Source organism: Leishmania braziliensis (assembly GCF_000002845.2).
Source record: "Leishmania braziliensis MHOM/BR/75/M2904 contig, possible fusion of chromosomes 20 and 34".
NCBI classification, from domain to species: Eukaryota; Euglenozoa; class Kinetoplastea; order Trypanosomatida; family Trypanosomatidae; genus Leishmania; species Leishmania braziliensis.
In genome coordinates, this window is record NC_017947.1 from 1,570,724 (window position 1) to 1,584,620 (window position 13,897).

Consider the following 13,897-nt stretch of genomic DNA (forward strand, 5'->3'; position numbering starts at 1 on the left):
GTTGTCAGCCGTAACTATACGCAGCGTCAGGCGTACCGGGCGCTGTTCGATGAAGGGTCAGTTCAGGGAACCGCATTAGGAACAGGAGGAGGAGGAAGCCCCCATCATCTCCGGCTGCACGCGCCACCACAAGCAGTGACACGTGTTGGCACACCACATCAGCCCTTCTCGCTACAGGCCTTCTCGGGGGAAGGGGGAGGGATGACGTCTCTCTGCATGAAGAGGCATCCGCTTCTGCTCAAAAGAGGACGCGATCAGGTGTGCACATCGCAGCATGAGAACAGGGGGGAAAGAAAGCCCCGCCGGCCACAAACTCACAGACAGAAGCGTGCGGACTACAGCGCATTGTGTGGATGTGCGAGCGTCGTGGTTAATCCGGAGACCTTAAGGAGGAAAGCGTACAAGTAATTTGCCTCGGTGTAAGGAAAACAAAGAGTGAATCGAAGGAGAGACACAATGAGTAGGCGTCGCGTGGCAGGGACCAGATGAAACTGGTCGGCATGCGCCCCTTGTAGCCTCACATGTTTCTTTCAGTGGCATCACCGCACAAGCGCACGACAGTTGTACAAACATATTGCTCGCTTCCCGCCATCTATCAGCAAGAGCGGCAAACACGAAGAATGCGCGCAGCAGGAAGAGCAGACGCACAGAGGACAACACCCCAGAGTGCAGTTCAGCTTCCGGCACAGATACACGCAGAAACAACACAGGAACGTCAAGTGCGCTTCAGATACAAGAAAAACCGGCCAGTCTGGGAGCACCACTCAACGCTGTCCGGCTGCCACTCGTAGTCGAGCATGTCAAACTTCTCGAACGCGTCAGGGTCCCGCAAGCGAGACAGTGAGCGGGAGTGCGGGTACATATCCTCGAAGCACATTATGCGCGTCCCACGCGGCACGCTGCGCAGCCGCTCCGAGAGGTAGTGATTCACTGACTTGGGCAGCAGAAGATTTGCCGCCCAAATGACGCACGGCGTAGGAAAGTACGCCGCATCGCATAGGAGAGTGCAGAAGTCAGCGCAGACAATCTCCACTGTCAGTTGGCGCTTGAACCTTGCCTCGAAGATGGGTCGAAGAAACGCCCACGCATCCTTTGCAAGCTGGGCGTTGTGGGGGTTGATCTCCACCCCAACACACCGCGCACCTGTCAAGGCGGCCACCTGGAAAAGCACGCTGCCGTTTCCGCAGCCTAAATCATAAAACGTCTCCGCGGTCGCCACGTTGGCAATGCGAATGAGTCGAGTGACAAAAGGTGGCAAGATAGACTTGGCGCACAGCTCGCGCTTCTTGATGCGCTCCGTCTCCCGCTTCAATGCGAGAGACGCGTAGCAGTGCTCCAGCTGCTCGCCAAACCACACGCAGTAGCACGTGTGGGTCGGGCAGTGAAGACAGCGGGAGGCGTTCGGCTTCGTTCGCAGCGGAAGGCGATACGGGCTGCGCGGTGTCCCGTCACCAACTTCGACAGTAAAAGAGAGGAGCTCCTGCCCGCCTCCCAGCTTTGCAGCCTTTACCGGCTGAGAAACCGCATCGTCGACACGGCGCAGACGTTTGTGCATTGAAAAATGCAAATGTACAGAGAAGCGATGCCCTGCAGCGTAGTATTTGATCAAACGTGCAAGGAAAGTGGGGTACGTGAAAGAAGAAACGAGACACAAGGTGATGGAGGAGCGCTGGCGAGCAGAGGCGGAGAGGGTCACTGTACAGCACGCAGAGGGTCCACCATGTTTGACGTATTCTTCAAAGACATGAACACAACACAGGCGCGTGTCGGCTTTGCGCCACCGAGTCGCCACGCAAGACAGGACCGACGCAAACGGGACGCAACACCCCGTGCCAACGCACCGGTACTGTTAGTGGGATGGCAACAGTCCGACGTGAAAGAAGGCTGATCACTGCCACGTCGTTTGAGTCAAGAGAGAGGAATAGGGCGCATATTATATGCGCCTTATTCCTCTGATGGCCGACAGTCGAAGGGGGAGAGGAAGAAGGTAAAAGAAATGGGAGTAGCGAGGAGTAAGGGGGAGGTAAACAAGAGAAGGAAGACAGGCCTCGTGGTCAAGAGAGATGTGTTGCGTGCGGAGGCAAAGCAGTCAAGCCACCTCGTCCACCCTCCCCCCACCACTTTTACTCGTGTGATGGAGATCATTCTGTGTGTCGATCTCATCGAAAGATGAGACGAACATAGGTGTGTGAATGGGGGGAGGGGGTGTCAGCGTGCTCGCAGGACACGAAGAGGCTCGGCTAGACCGAGAGAGGCAAGTATGGGAAGAGACGAAAAGCAACCAAAGAGAGGCGTGCGCACATCAAGTCTACAGCGAGAGAGCAGAACTAAACAAAAAAAGAGGGAACCAGAGGAAATGTGGAGGGCAGAGGGGAGGGGAGGGGCCGCTAACGGGAGCAGCAAACAAAGGGGAGTAATCCTACCGCCGCCAACAATACGGCCAGTGGCATCCGTCTTCTTTCTTGGCTCAACTCATCTCTGCTTCCCCCGCCCCTTCACACACACACACACACACAAAGAGAGGCAGGCAGGCTACAGCGCAACGAAAATGCTCGGCATTTACCGAGTAGCAGAAAGAAAGGAAAAAAAAGATGCAACGGAGAGAAACGGCAGCGAGAGCGGGCAGCAGATGCGGGCACATGCACCAACACCAGTGCTACACTTTTTATATATGTTTTGCCCTCAACCTGTTCACACTCCACAACAGGAGCCCCCTCCCCCCTCCACTCTATCCCCGGCCCGTCAACAGGCCCATCGCGTCCTGAGAAGCACGGATACACACGGGTTGCAGCAATGCACCGACGCAGTCACCGGAGCAGGGCCTCTGCCTCATACTCTACCGGCAGCCGCCCCCATCATGGCGCGGCCACTCCGTGGTGCATTCCCCCTCGGGGCGGCACGCAGGCTCCTCCCACCAGTAGGGAGTGAGGGCCAGGTGAGATGCGCTCGAGCCACCATGACTCTCTGCCCATCATATTTATAGCATAAACACGCTCACTGTCGCAGGCCCTGCCAACGCAGCGCCACCCAGTGCCTGACCGCCGGCATCAGCAGCGCCACACACACACACATCGCTCTGACCTCACCCACGTCGCCGGCACTTGCCCCCCCCCTCGTCACCGCCAGAAGCGGTGCAGCATTGACAGGGAGGGGGGAGAGGGGGGCTGCCTGGCTTCCCCACAGAGAGAGGGGGGATGCTGAGCCCTGGATGCCACCCTGTGGCGTCCACCGTCATCGGGGTGCAAGCAAGAAAGAAAAAAGCAACGCCATTGCGAAAAGGAGAGCGGTGTCAGTGGTTGAGGGAAAAGCAGATGTGCTCGTCCACCGATGCAAGGGTGAAAATTGTCCACCAAAATCGGAAGCGGGGACTCCTCACATGCAACTCAAAAGTGAATTCGATGTGCAGTCCGTAGGCGTGTTTCCGTTCCCACTCTCTCCACTCGTCCCCTGAGAGCACTCAACATGTCATCGAGAAGGTGCATTAATGCCTTGAGCGAAGAAGACGGCAGACATCAGCGCCGTGAACACCATAGTAAAGACCCACCCGCCGTACATCTTGAGCACCATCATCCAGCGAACGTTGAGAACGCCAACATCCATCATACTAATCCCAATAACAGCGCCCGTAATGCAGTGCGTGGATGACACAGGGATTCCATAGCAAGAAGCAAAGGACACCACCAATGCAGCAGACAACTCCGCCGAGAAGCCTCGGCTAGGTGTGATGACGGTGATCTGCTCGCCAAGGAGCCGCATGAGGCGAACACCAAAGGTTGACAAGCCGACTACAAGACCAGCACCGCCCAAACACAAAACCCATACAGGAATCAACGATGTTGCCTGTATCGACCCGGTCTGGTACACAGAGTTGATTGCGGCGAGCGGACCGACAGCATTGCTGACATCACTGGCCCCATGCGCAAAAGATGCGCAGATGGCAGTAAAGACCTGTAAGTAGCGGTACACCATTTCCGCTTGGGTGTTGTACAGCTGCACTTCCAGTCCACTAGCCGTGACGGTGTGCAGCTCGCGTAGCGAAAGAGTGGCATTGTCCTCAATACCAGCGTCTTTGCGCAGGACCGCTCCAGGGGCGGTCTCTGTCTTGTCGTAGTTATCATGACTGCAGCGGCTCTGTGCCGGGGCGCACGAGGAAGCCGGTGGCCATGATGGCAGTGGCGATGACACTGGCGCGGTGCACGCGGGTTCCACAGCTTCACGCTGTTCTGTCCAGCCACAATCAGTTGGTAGCTCGTCAACACAGCGATGGAGCTCCATCTCGTTCTCGACATTGTCTGGTGTGGAGACATGCTGCTGGACCAGCACCTCCACCCGCTGTTCCATCCGCTCTACACGCCATTTCAGCAGCGGGACAAAGCCACAAGAAAGCCCGCCAGAGACAGTGGCAATCCACATGGCCACCCACGCCGCATGGTCCACATCCCAGTGCAGGCGACTCTGAGCACCCTTGAAGAGGACAAAGAAGGACTCGAGGAAAAATGTGATGGCGACGATGATGGGAAGTGTCAGAATGGCTCGCTGCACGGAGTTTGCATGCCGAAGTACAAACCAGCGAACAGAGCCGAAGATGACGGCTGCCACTACGCCTGTGAAGAGCGGTGAAATAAACCACGAGGCGATGATCGGGACTACACCCTTCACGAAGGGGAACTCGTCTTGATTGTCGGCCCAGCTCACCGAGTCAACCCCGCCGTACACCAGAGCAAAGCCTATGACACCTCCGCAGATGCTGTGGGTGGAGGACACCGGAAGCGTCAGCCACGTTGCGATGACAAGCCAGCAGAAGGCCGCACCGCAGGCACACAGCATGCCGTACATAAATATGTAAGGGTGATCCTCGAAGTCGGCGGGCTTGGCGATCCCTCCTGATATGGTCGCTGTCACTGCACTGCCCAGGCTCACAGCACCCACGAATTCGCATACCGATGCAAGAAGGACAATTTGAGACAGCGTGAGAACCTTCGCTCCGTAGGTGGTCCCAAAGGCGTTGCTAAGGTCATTCATGCCAACGCCTGCGCCGGTCAGGAACGATACAAAGGCGCCGACGACCACAATCCAGAAAAATGGCCGCGCCATGGTCGACTGCCAAATGCATGAGTGTGCGAAGAACTGGGAAGCAACGGTGGAGCCCGTAAGAAATGTCCGCACTCGGAGAGCCGGCGTGAAAGAGTGATTCGAGGTGCCACCCCCCCCCACTCCTCCACCCACCCAGGCCGCTGGCAAGGTGATTGGCTGTAGTAGAGAAGCCCACAGCTCCAAGTGCAGCCAGTGTGACAGCGGTGGCCTCCTCCGCTGCGTTGTGGGGTCTTTTGGAGGGCGGCAGTAAGGGCAAGTTGAGGCAGCACCGGGGAAAAAGGCGGTGTACGTCTTCTTCACGAACGATGGTGTCACAAGTGCACGCTGAAAGAGCGAACGACGAGAAAACACACGAAAAGTGCGTTGCCAAGAAGAGAAGAGAAAAGAGGCCGTGCAGTTTCAGTAGGCAAAGCGTGCAAGGTAGCAGTCAAGAGTGCGACTGGGAAAAATAATGTGCGTGCGTGCAGGCACACACACAGGCACGCACCCTATTCCACCGAACAGGGAAGAGGAAGAAGAGCACACGCGAAGGTTTAGTCAGAGCCGCGTCTCAGACCTCAAAACACCTTTGCGCAACTCCCAAAGCCAGTCGAATGGAGAGAAAAAAAGGCAGCAGGCGAGTTGAACGGCTTTTTCAGTGCTCTCCCTAGTCGCCGGTATGGATGAGTGTGCGTGTGTGTGGGTGTGGGTGTGCGTCTCATGCGGCGCTGGTGGAACGTGGTTGTACTCCGCTGTGTTCATTGCGCCCAGGCGTCCACTTCGAATTGGCTTGCAAGTGAAAAAGACCGAGTCGCACAACGACGCTTCCGAAGCAGACCGAAAAAAGACAGAAGCGAACAATGCGCCCCTCGTTGTGCATCCGTTACATCTATGAGCAAAAGGAAAAATGTATCCTCTAACGCCAGTCTACACCATCTCGGTCGCCGTCGCAGCCGTCTTCCACTGAGGTGAACGACAGGCGCCGCATTGAAGACGTCCCCACATGCAACGGCGGCGTGTTCAACTCCACCTTGCTGTGCGCGCATGACCACAGCAGAGCGGCCTAATGCAGCGCAATACGGCGACGGTACTCGTTCAAGTCGCTCCCCAGTGCCTTCAGTTGCTCGAGGTACATAAAATGCGCGTACAAATCTCGGTCCTGCGCTTCGGTCACTTGAAGTCTCCTGCGCATGACAGTCTCGGAACGGATTAGACGACAGACTGCCTTGAACTTATGCGGCGTCATCGGTGTGAGCTTCGAGAACTCACGGTCTATTAATGCCCCCATATCGCGCTGTGCCTGCTGCCATTCACGGAACAGCGCTTTTCGCTCGCTAAGCTCACATGCGATCATATTCCTTACGGCGGCTCCAAAGAAGGCGCACATCATAACGTGAAAACGATTCCTCGCCACTGCCATCAGCTGGCGGCGTTCGTATCGCTCCAGATCCATCAACTCCTGTGCCGAGCGCATGAGTTCGCTTCGGCGACGCGCCTCTCGAGCAACAGGGCTGATGCAGGACGGACGTGCAAGCTGTGACACCCTCCTCTTGCTCAGCACAGCTGCGGCTCCCTTTCTCTGTAGGTTGCGTGCAAGGAGCTGTTGCAAGGGATCAGCGTACGAGTTGTCCGACTCGCAGCGTCCGCTGTTGTTCCAGCGCTGCCGCGGCATCGTCAAGCGTGTTTGGAACAGAGCGGTGGTGCCACAGCTGTCAGTGAAAGTGGAGCTGCGAAGGGTGTTGGCGAACCTCAAGGAAAAGGCGTTGTCACTTGTTCCACGGCGGAAGACCAGCCAGTTGCTCTCTTTGCTGCAGATCGCGCCAGGAGCAAGACCATCATCATGAAGCGGTTTCTGCGCCGCACGCTTCCACGCGCGCTCGTCGCGAACAAATGCGTGTATGTCACCTGCAGAGAGCATTCTTGGCTTGGTTGTCTACGGTTCGAGCTGCGTTGGCAGATACAAACCTGAGAATCTATGTTGCGGTGCCTTTCCGACTGAAGCGCCTGCTACTCAGCACACCCCTTACCTTTCAGAGGGGGAGGTGTTGTCAGTATGAGGGAACAAGCCAAGGACGGGCGAAAGCGCCTAACTGAACGATGGCCACCCCAGTGAGCAGCGCCTTCCCTGTGGTCTCTCAGTTGGCCGAGGCAACGTAAATGCAGGCGTAAGGAGAACGCTCGCGGAACAGATTGAAAGCGCAAGAAATGCATCAGTGCACAGAAGGGGAAAAAAATGTGAGAGGGGGAGGGGGGGGGGGGGGGCGAATAATACAGTGAAGGTAAAACGCGCATCGAGAGACGGTGAGGTCGATTTCCGCTTCCTTGGCTTCTATGACTGGCAAAAGTACAGCACGCCGTCTGGAAAAGAGTGCGCGCATGGCGGCTCCTTTCTCTTGTATACCACAAGCACCCCGCCACCTTGTATCGATGCTCTCACGCTGCAGTGCGCATGTGCCAGTTCTCCCTCACAGAGAGTCGCAGAGCAGCGGGGGAGGGGGGTGTCGCCCAGCACGCAAAGAAACGACGGGGAAACACCAAGGGGGTAAAACTACCGCGGATGTGTCCTCCACATCTGCTCCACTTACTGGCACTTGAGGCGCTCGCATAGCTCATTGCTTCATTTTTAGCTTTGCATCTTGCCACGCTCACGCCACCATATCCGTGCACGCGCACTCACCATACCAAACGCAAAACACACACACACACACACATGAACAAACACGCAGGCACGCACAGCCGACGAGGTGTTCAGCGGAGGAGAAGAGTGTCATCACTATGGCGTCCAGCGGCGACAAGCAAAATGAGAACTGAAAGAGATGGAAGCGAGAAACGAAACCAGTTCATCTATGCGATGTACCAAAACAAACGCTCGATGCCTCCGAGCATACCCAACAACTACAACGAGGCACCCGCACATCTCGCACGTACGCTTCTATGGTGTGGGTGTGTGTGTGTGTGCCTTCCTCACTCTGCCGCCGAGACGCAAGGAGAAGGATGTGGTGGAAAAGAAAAAAAAAAACAGGAAAGAGAGTGGGAAGAGGTCCTTCAAAACACCTGCAGGAGACGCCGAGCGTCAGTGTAGCTGGAGGATCCACCACCGCACGCTCCTCCAGAGGAAAGACCAGAAGGTAAATCTGGCGCACCGCTTTCTCTCTCTCTCTGTTTCTGTGGGGAAGGAAGAGAGTGAGACTCCGCCCCAACACTTCGGCGAGAGTGCACTCGCTGCTTCACAAGAGCCAGCAATGACAACATGTGAGGGCAGCAATGGCGAATACTGTCGTTCTCTCTCGAATAAACAAGAGTCTTGGCTTTCTCTTGTTCCTCCTCAGCGATCGACAAGATAGCCCCTCCCTCCCTCCCTCCCCCTCCCACGATCACGCATCCTAGGTCGCTGGCTGTGGCCCATATGAACCCCATTCAATCGGGGTAACCGTGACAGCTGGTTGAGGCATGGCAACAAATCTACCGAGCAACTCGCGCTGCGGCAGCGGCGGGGGGTTCTGGTTAAGCTGCGCATCAAAGTATGCTACTTGGGTGTAGTAGCCCACGCGCAGAAACTCCTGCCTTCGGTACTGAAACGAGATGAGCAAAATTGTCACGCCTAGCACATCCTCCGTGGGCACGAGCTCCATCTGTGGGGCATCGCATTCTAGGGTGAACTCCGTGACACCCTGCTCCAGCGGTCCAACTTCGAAGTCGTCGAGCACCTGGTCGTACTGTGACGACGAAGCGCTGCCGACCCACACGAAGGAGACGGAGACGGCGTCGGGCAAACTCGCCGCCGCCTCCATGCGCATTCGCCACTGAAACTGGCTCGTGTACGCATCTGGGTTCTCCCCGAGCAGCTCAATTTCTAACAACTGCAGCACGGGATCGGCCATTATTGCGGTCTGTAAGGGTCTCCCTCGCCTGGATGTGGAGGTCACTCAAACCGTCGAGAGAGTGCGCGCACAGCGAGAGGAAAGGAAGACCAGCAAAGAAAAAAGAGCAGAACGCCAAGACTGCCTCGATGGGGGGGGGGGGGGGGGGGCACGCACTGCTTCGGCTCGCACTGCGGTCCAGCGTGTTTACAGAGTATCGCTTGTGGTAGAATTAAGCCAAACGTCTGTTTGCGAACCCTTTAAGAATAAAAGATGAAGGGAAGGAAATGGAGAGGATCGGTACGGTACGGCAGAACACCGAAGCGAAAGTAATCTCTTCACTCAGTGGGCAGGCGGGGCCGATGGCGAGTGGGTACCTGCAACAGTGCTCCACAGCACTAGGCTGGAGGTGCAACGCACTTGACGCGCTGTGCTTCTTGTGATTCTTTATGTGATCAAATCGAAGGGAGTGATAACGTTCCGTTCGAGCGCAAAGTCCTTGATTAACTGTAGGAAAGGGAAAAGAAAAAAAGCTGTGGCGGCCACACACAGTAAGATCGGTGGTAGGTGGATGGATGCGCGTGAGTGTGTGAGTGACGACGTCGATGCGAGAGAACACAAAGAGCGGGGAAAGCAAGAGACGGGGTAGCGATATAGAGATGAAGGCACATGTGAGTCGTCGCCATTGGTGAAATTTTTGTGTTCATTGTTCATTTTTTCTTTTTTGGAGCCTCCAACGCTGGCCGTACGCGCGTGCTGCGACTTCTTGCGAGGTTGCACCTGTGAGACATCATCAATCGCTAACAACAACAGTGGAGCGTTGACGATGCAGCGCGGTCGCAGCAAGCTGGCCGTCGCACAAGCACTGCTCCACTCAAGCATACACCCACACACGCGTGAGAAACAACACTGGTCTTACTCAGCAACGACAGTTTGCCTCTGCATCGCGGCTACTGGGCACCACAGGGTCTTGAGAGTGCTCGTCCGAGAAGGGGAGTCCACACGTAGTAATTTCCGTCCCTAGTCGCACGGGAGCTCTGCCACGTTGCAGCAGTCAGAGATGAGGCGCACATGACGGAGCACCTCACCACTGAGGGAGAAGAAAAAGAAGGCAAGCTGAAGTTTTGCGTTTACTGTTCTCATCGCCTCTGCCCACTCCACAGGCAGCCACCACAGGTACTGGCTAGAAGCACCATCTAAGTCAGCGGGAGTGTCGAGAACACGCGAGTTGGTGAAGAACCGCCACCACACCGACAGGGCATCCTGCCGGCGCCACTGCAGAAGCCGCTCGCTCCTCGCCAGCGAGACGTCAATGTGCCGTTCGTCTGCGATGACGGAGCAGAGCTCCTGCAAAGGGCACACGCTCTCCAGAACAGTGCCGAGAGCGCTGATCTCTCCCAGCCTGCATGTCATGTCATCGGCCGAGTCCGCCGAAAGGCGCCAGCACAGCTGAACATACTTGAAGTTTTCACCTTGTTGCGCGGCGCCGGCGTGGGTGGCCTGGATAGGGTCTGTGAGGGGGTGCCATGCGCGTCGATTGAGCAGAGGGTCAAAAAGAAACATCAGGTCTGCTATATTGCCGTAGTGGTGACTGCGATCAGCAACAACCAAGTTGGGCGGCCGCGTAAGCGACTCACATACGCCAGGGTGGACTGTGGTAGCGCCGTAAGGACCCTGAATCGCAGTCGGGCCAGCAGGAATGAGGGGAATGGAGGAAGATAGCACCACTCCCTGTAGCTTGCCGGTTCGTCTGCTGTTGTTATCTTGGCGCAGGTAGTACGGCAGTCTCCCTTCCCTCTGTTGAGGCATCGGGGGTGTCGCTGCAGCGCCTGGGTTCACCGGGGGCGCATCACGCCAAACGTTCGGTGGCACTTCTGGTGCGGATAGGGCGCCACAGCTGGACAGGGTGGTGCTGCTTAAGCCCAAGCCGCCACTTGGATCGCCCTCATCAAGGCACCGAAACACCTCCGCTCTGCGAGAGGCGTACTTCTGTGGGACAGCATCGACCAATCCGCGAAGTTGCGCGGCCGTCTCCAAAGCCTCCTTCAAGTTTGCCTGCATGGATCGCTGGAGGAGCACCGTGTACTCGTTGGCGAAGAGTCGGCAACAGTCAGAGCCGGCAACGGAATCTTCGCCAGTAAGAAACGTCGCATTCAGGAGCACCAGAGGAAGTCGCTCTGTCGTTGGGATAGGGAGCGACAGCACCCTCCCCACAGACGGTGCAGGAATCTGAAGAAAGGCGTATGTGTCGTTGCGCATCAGCAGGAGGACGAAAGTGCCCTGGTTATTTCTGTGGCTGCCCATGTAGAGACCACACACGTCGGCTACATCGCCGACCCCAGTGATGGAACTGTAGTCCGTGGTGGACTGCCAAATGCGTCGCAAGTGCTGAAGTGGGCCCTTGGACGGAACGTAATGGAGTTTCCGAGACGAAAAGAACAACTTTGCTCGCGAGAACGGCGTCGCGGCGGTGCGCGACTTGGCAGGGTTGACCGCATACAGCGTGACCCAGCTTCCCTCCACCGGCAGCGATGTACCCTCATCGTCGTCGGTTAGTAAGGCACGCTCGTCCACCCTCTCCCACTGTTGCAGGAGAGCCTCGGCGTTGTCATTGACAACGAGCAGCGAAGTTACTCGTAAAAGTGGCTTCGGCTCGGCTGTGTCGCCACCTGCTGGCGCCTCTACCTCCCTGCGCAGGCGGTCGCTCACCTGCAGCTGGGCGTGAGTGCTACGCACCGTTTTGACAACGCGATGGCGCACGTCAGGTGCGCCATCGGCGGTTGTTGCCGACGCCTCCACCTCCTGCGAAATGAAGAACGACGGCAAGACTCGTGCCACCACACCTTCGATTGCCGGCACAAGTCCACCAAGCGGGTGCACGAGCGACAAGGGCAACGGAAGCGGCTCTCCGTTGCACACACCCAGCGGGGTCTGTTGAGCCACCGCCCGCACGCAGTTGTAGTTAATACTAAGGACCACCTGTTCCTCGCACTCAGTTGGGGCGCACTGTCCATGCAGAAGCGACTTGGCACCGCACACCGCCATCCTTTGCCCAGGTCGCAGCACTCCTTCACGAATCAAACTACTTAGCGGAACGTCACATGTCACCTTGAGATGGTAAATGCCGTCAGAAAGGGTGACGATACGCATGTGCGGCGAGTTGCGCTCCTCGCAAACGGAGCTCATACACAACACCACCAAGGAGGTGCTGGAAATGTCGCCCTCCACCATCTTGCGTAGCGCCGGGCGCTCGCCATTCACCATCTCTGCGTTGTACATCTGCATGACGCACAGGAGAACCGTGAGAGGGGAAAAGGCGCTCGACAATGCGCCGGATGACGCTGTCGCCATGAAGTGCATCCGAGCCATCGCCGACACGAGCGCATGGCGGCACCACTTGATCGTGCAGTGATTAGGGCTGGCGCCGAGCTTGATCAGCATCGCGTGCCATTGGCCGACTTGCACCGTTTCAGTGCCGCTCGCGCCCAGCAAGGCTCCCAGAACACTGCCGCAATCGCTTCCCTTGAAGGAAAAGGCTAGCGATGTGATGGACGACAGCGATGGGCTGGGGGCTACGCTACGGCACGAGCACGCATCTGGGTTGAATCGCAAAGCCGTAAGCACAGTGGGCTGAATCTGTGGTGCCGTGGCCGATGGCTTTGCGAGCGCTTCTGCAGTGCAGCGCCGCTGCGGAGGCACAAAGCCACGTCGTTGGCCCCCGATGATGTGAGGTGCGGGTGCGCGAAGGCTGTGTTCAGGTGAGCTTGTTGTCAAACCCGTTGGCGGAGCCGCTGCTCGTGGTGTTTGCCGAGGTCCCACTGCACTGTGCACGGCGCCGGTGTTAGCGATCTCACATTTGTCCAAGAGCGACCTCAGCTCCAAGGGCTCAGGAGGCTTCGGCAAAGCCACGGCCGGCACTGTCACCGGCGCACTGCCGGGTGTAGCAAAAAGCGTGAGTGCGCTTGTGGATGGCGCCGCAGCGGCTCCCCGGCCATCTGCAGAGGCTGGGGCCTTCGCCAGGGATGTCTTCGGCACAGTAGCTGCCTTCCCGTTGGCAGTGTTAAACAGCGCCGGCACGCGCGCCGCCACATCAAGGTCGGTCAGGTCCCCCAGTCGCTCTGCCACCTTCTGAAGAGACTCGCGGCGTACCGTCACTGGCTTGCCAGATGCCGTGGAAAACAGCGTCGTGACCACCGGAGGGGGAGCCGAAATCGCTTCCACATCGGGTGGTTGGACAAGATGGACAGTAGCCTCCATGCTGCTCTCCGGCGCGACTGGCGGCATTAGAGACCTTGCCGTGCTGTCTCGCACATATAACTCGCAAGTTTCTGGCGAGTCGTGCTCACTATGCTGCTTCGACGTCCCGTGCTCAGGGGAGGTGAATGTCGGTGGCTGAGCCTCCTTCCGTTCTCTGTGGGCTGATGTGGTGGAGCCATCATCTACGTTACTCTCGCGCTTCCGCAACAGTCGAAGACAAACTCCGCACTTCACCTTACTTGGTGGGTTGATAAAGGTGCAGTGCGGACATGCAATCACCTTCATCGCAGTCGTGAAGAGCGAGACGTCGTACGCGTGCCTCTTCTAGACCCTCTCTGTGGAACAAGTGTGAAATATGTTGCAAGCGCATCCGCCCCGCGTTCGCAGCACGCACACACACACACTGACCTCTGTAGTGTTCACACCCACTGATGCTTTGCGGGCCGCATGCAGCGGAACGAGAGGGGGAGGATAGAGAGACAAAGTACTTCAAGAAATAGAAGGGAAAGCAGGCAGAGACGGGAAGATGAAGAAAATACGTCCAGTAGGGAGAGGCGGCAAAGAGGATATGTTTCACTGGCGATGAGACGGTCGCTTGCACGCGTTCTGTGGGTACTGTGCTCCTTATCTTGTTTGCCTTGTTCGCTGTTGTGGTGGTGAGGGTGTTGTCCATCTCAGCGGTGCACGAGTGTCTGTGACGCCGGTGC

The 13,897-nt window shown here is 57.3% G+C and overlaps 5 protein-coding genes across 5 annotated transcripts; all 5 read right to left on the reverse strand.

Moving 5' to 3' along the window:
- Nucleotides 1-715: 715 nt before the first annotated feature.
- On the reverse strand, nucleotides 716-1,555 carry DOT1 (putative histone-lysine N-methyltransferase; the record flags this gene model as incomplete). The annotated part of the gene is made up of 1 exon (XM_001564641.1): nucleotides 716-1,555. The coding sequence occupies one exon, from the start codon at nucleotides 1,553-1,555 to the stop codon at nucleotides 716-718; it is 840 nt and encodes a 279-aa protein (XP_001564691.1).
- Nucleotides 1,556-3,465: 1,910 nt separating this feature from the next.
- LBRM_20_4120 (phosphate-repressible phosphate permease) lies at nucleotides 3,466-5,094 on the reverse strand (the record flags this gene model as incomplete). Its single annotated transcript, XM_001564642.1, has 1 exon — nucleotides 3,466-5,094. The coding sequence occupies one exon, from the start codon at nucleotides 5,092-5,094 to the stop codon at nucleotides 3,466-3,468; it is 1,629 nt and encodes a 542-aa protein (XP_001564692.1).
- Nucleotides 5,095-6,136: 1,042 nt separating this feature from the next.
- LBRM_20_4130 (conserved hypothetical protein) lies at nucleotides 6,137-6,745 on the reverse strand (the record flags this gene model as incomplete). Its single annotated transcript, XM_001564643.1, has 1 exon — nucleotides 6,137-6,745. One exon carries the CDS (start codon nucleotides 6,743-6,745, stop codon nucleotides 6,137-6,139), a length of 609 nt encoding a protein of 202 aa, XP_001564693.1.
- Nucleotides 6,746-8,456: 1,711 nt separating this feature from the next.
- On the reverse strand, nucleotides 8,457-8,954 carry LBRM_20_4140 (anti-silencing protein asf 1-like; the record flags this gene model as incomplete). The annotated part of the gene is made up of 1 exon (XM_001564644.1): nucleotides 8,457-8,954. The coding sequence occupies one exon, from the start codon at nucleotides 8,952-8,954 to the stop codon at nucleotides 8,457-8,459; it is 498 nt and encodes a 165-aa protein (XP_001564694.1).
- Nucleotides 8,955-9,953: 999 nt separating this feature from the next.
- Nucleotides 9,954-13,475, reverse strand: LBRM_20_4150 (conserved hypothetical protein; the record flags this gene model as incomplete). The annotated part of the gene is made up of 1 exon (XM_001564645.2): nucleotides 9,954-13,475. The coding sequence occupies one exon, from the start codon at nucleotides 13,473-13,475 to the stop codon at nucleotides 9,954-9,956; it is 3,522 nt and encodes a 1,173-aa protein (XP_001564695.2).
- Between the last annotated feature and the right edge of the window lie 422 nt (nucleotides 13,476-13,897).